This window comes from Scyliorhinus canicula, chromosome 7, assembly GCF_902713615.1.
Source record: "Scyliorhinus canicula chromosome 7, sScyCan1.1, whole genome shotgun sequence".
NCBI lineage: Eukaryota > Metazoa > Chordata > Chondrichthyes > Carcharhiniformes > Scyliorhinidae > Scyliorhinus > Scyliorhinus canicula.
Window position 1 is genome coordinate 208,063,862 of NC_052152.1, and position 2,327 is coordinate 208,066,188.

The following is a 2,327-nucleotide window of genomic DNA, read 5'->3' on the forward strand; positions in this document are numbered from 1 at the left end:
TGTTATAAAAATTAAAGTAAATGATACAGTAATTTGAATTCCATAGAAAGTAAAATGCAAATATCGTGCAAAAACATAATTATCTGTCATTTTGAATCAACTCAAACTAAACTGCAGGTGAGTCAAGTAAACAGGTGTAAGTCCTGTCCCAGCCCGCAACAGTGGCCGCTGAGCAATTGAGGAATGCGGAGTCTTTTGTGGAAAAGTTCATCCAAAAACATTTCCTTGACTCCAGCAACCGGGAGATCAGAGCCCGGAGCTCCGGGCAGGGCCCTGTGCCTGCCCGCCGACTGAACCGGAAAGTTTGGAAAATATGGTGAAAAGTTCGGATACAATGCAGAAAAACCTTCGAAAAAAAAACGCGGATAAAATTCGAAAAGAGTTGTCAAGACTGAAACATTTTTAGAAAAAGTTTTGATTTCCCGAGTATTTAGAAAAAGTCTTATAAGTTTGTCAAGTTCGACAAATATTTGGAAAAGGTTTTCCAAGTGTTTAGGAAGAAGTTTTAAAAGTTTGTCAAGTTCGGCAAATATTTGGAAAAAGTTTTCCAAGTGTTTAGGAAGAAGTTTTCAAAGTTTGACAAATAGTTGGAAAAAGCTTTGGACGTGTCTAGGAAGAAGTTTTAAAAGTTTGGCAAATAGTTGGAAAAAGTTTTGGACGTGTCTTAGAAGAAGTTTTAAACGTTTGGCAAATAGTTGGAAAATTTTTTAAAGTTTGTAAAATTCGGCAAATAGTTGGAAAAAGTTTAGGAAGTAGTTTTAAAAGTTCGGCAAATAGTTGGAAAAAGTTTTCCAAATGTTTAGGAAAGAGTTTTAAAAGTTTGGCAAATAGTTGGAAAAAGTTTTAAAAGTTTGTGAAGTTCGGCAAATAGTTGGAAAAAGTTAGGAAGTACTTTTAAAAGTTCGGCAAATAGTTGGAAAAAGTTTTCCAAATGTTTAGGAAGTAGTTTTAAAAGTTTGGCAAATAGTTGGAAAGTTTGGGGCCAAGTTGCTGCCACCGCGGCCCCTTTAACGAGGAGGGGCGGGGTAGCGGCGGGCCGGAGGGAGGCTCCCAGCCCCGGACAGTGTGAGTCAGGAGGCCGGTGGGATGGTGCTGCGGAGCGGGCTGCTGGAGGTGCGGAGCCCGGAGCCGGAGCCCGAGCGCTGGCGGCGGCTCCTCGCTAACTTGTCGGAGGATTCGCTGCGGCTGAGCCCGGCCGCAGCGGCCGCTGGACACGGCCTGAGTAACGGGGAAGCCGAGCCACCGCCCCCGGGAGACACGGAGCCCGGCTCCGGCCGCAAGCGGACTGTCCGCATCGTCAAGCAGGAGGCGGGCGGCCTGGGCATCAGCATCAAGGGCGGCCGCGAGAACCACATGCCCATCCTCATCTCGAAAATCTTCCGCGGACTGGCGGCCGATCAGAGCGGCGAACTCTTTGTGGGAGACGCCATCCTGTCCGTCAATGGCTCCGACCTGCGGGAGGCTTCCCACGACCAGGCGGTGCAGGCGCTGAAAAAAACCGGCAAAGAGGTTCTGCTGGAAGGTAGGAGACCCCCAGACCCACCCCCAAACCCCCACCCCCAAACCCACCCCTCACCCCCCACCCCCCCAGACCCACCCCCAAACCCACCCCTCACCCCCCCCAGACCCACCCCTCACCCCCCCCAGACCCACCCCCCAATCCCACCCCTAACCCCCCCCCAAACACACCCCCACCCCGACCCCCCCAAACTCACCCCCCCAGACTCCCCTCACCCCCCAGACTCCCCTCACCCCCCAGACTCCCCTCACCCCCCAGACCCCCCTCACCCCCCAGACCCCCCTCACCCCCCAGACCCCCCTCACCCCCCAGACCCCCCCTCACCCCCCAGACCCCCCCCTCACCCCCCAGAACCCCCCCCCTCACTCCCCAGACCCCCCCTCACCCCCCAGACCCCCCCCCCCTCACCCCCCAGACCCCCCCCTCACCCCCCAGACCCCCCCCTCACCCCCCAGACCCCCCCCTCACCCCCCAGACCCCCCCCCTCACCCAGACCCCCCCCCCTCACCCAGACCCCCCTCACCCAGACCCCCCCTCACCCAGACCCCCCCTCACCCCCCACCCCCCCGACACCCCCTCACCCCCCCCACCCCCCCTCACCCCCCCCACCCCCCCTCACCCCCCCCCACCCCCCCTCACCCCCCCACCCCCCCTCACCCCCCCTCACCCCCCCTCACCCCCCCCACCCCCCAAACCCCCACCCCCCCAAACCCCCACCCCCCCAAACGCTCACCCCCCCCAGACCCACAACCCCCCCCCCACCCCAAACACACCCCCCACCCCAAACACACCCCCCACCCCAAACACA

The 2,327-nt window shown here is 57.0% G+C and overlaps 1 protein-coding gene across 1 annotated transcript in view; it reads left to right on the plus strand.

Moving 5' to 3' along the window:
• Positions 1-467: 467 nt before the first annotated feature.
• Positions 468-2,327, plus strand: part of LOC119969761 (alpha-1-syntrophin-like) — a 25,939-nt gene continuing 24,079 nt past the window's right edge. Inside the window, exon 1 of the mRNA XM_038803820.1 lies at positions 468-1,522. Within this exon, the coding sequence (XP_038659748.1) occupies positions 1,087-1,522 (436 nt within the window). The 5' untranslated portion in view covers positions 468-1,086. The remainder of the gene's footprint in view (positions 1,523-2,327) is intronic.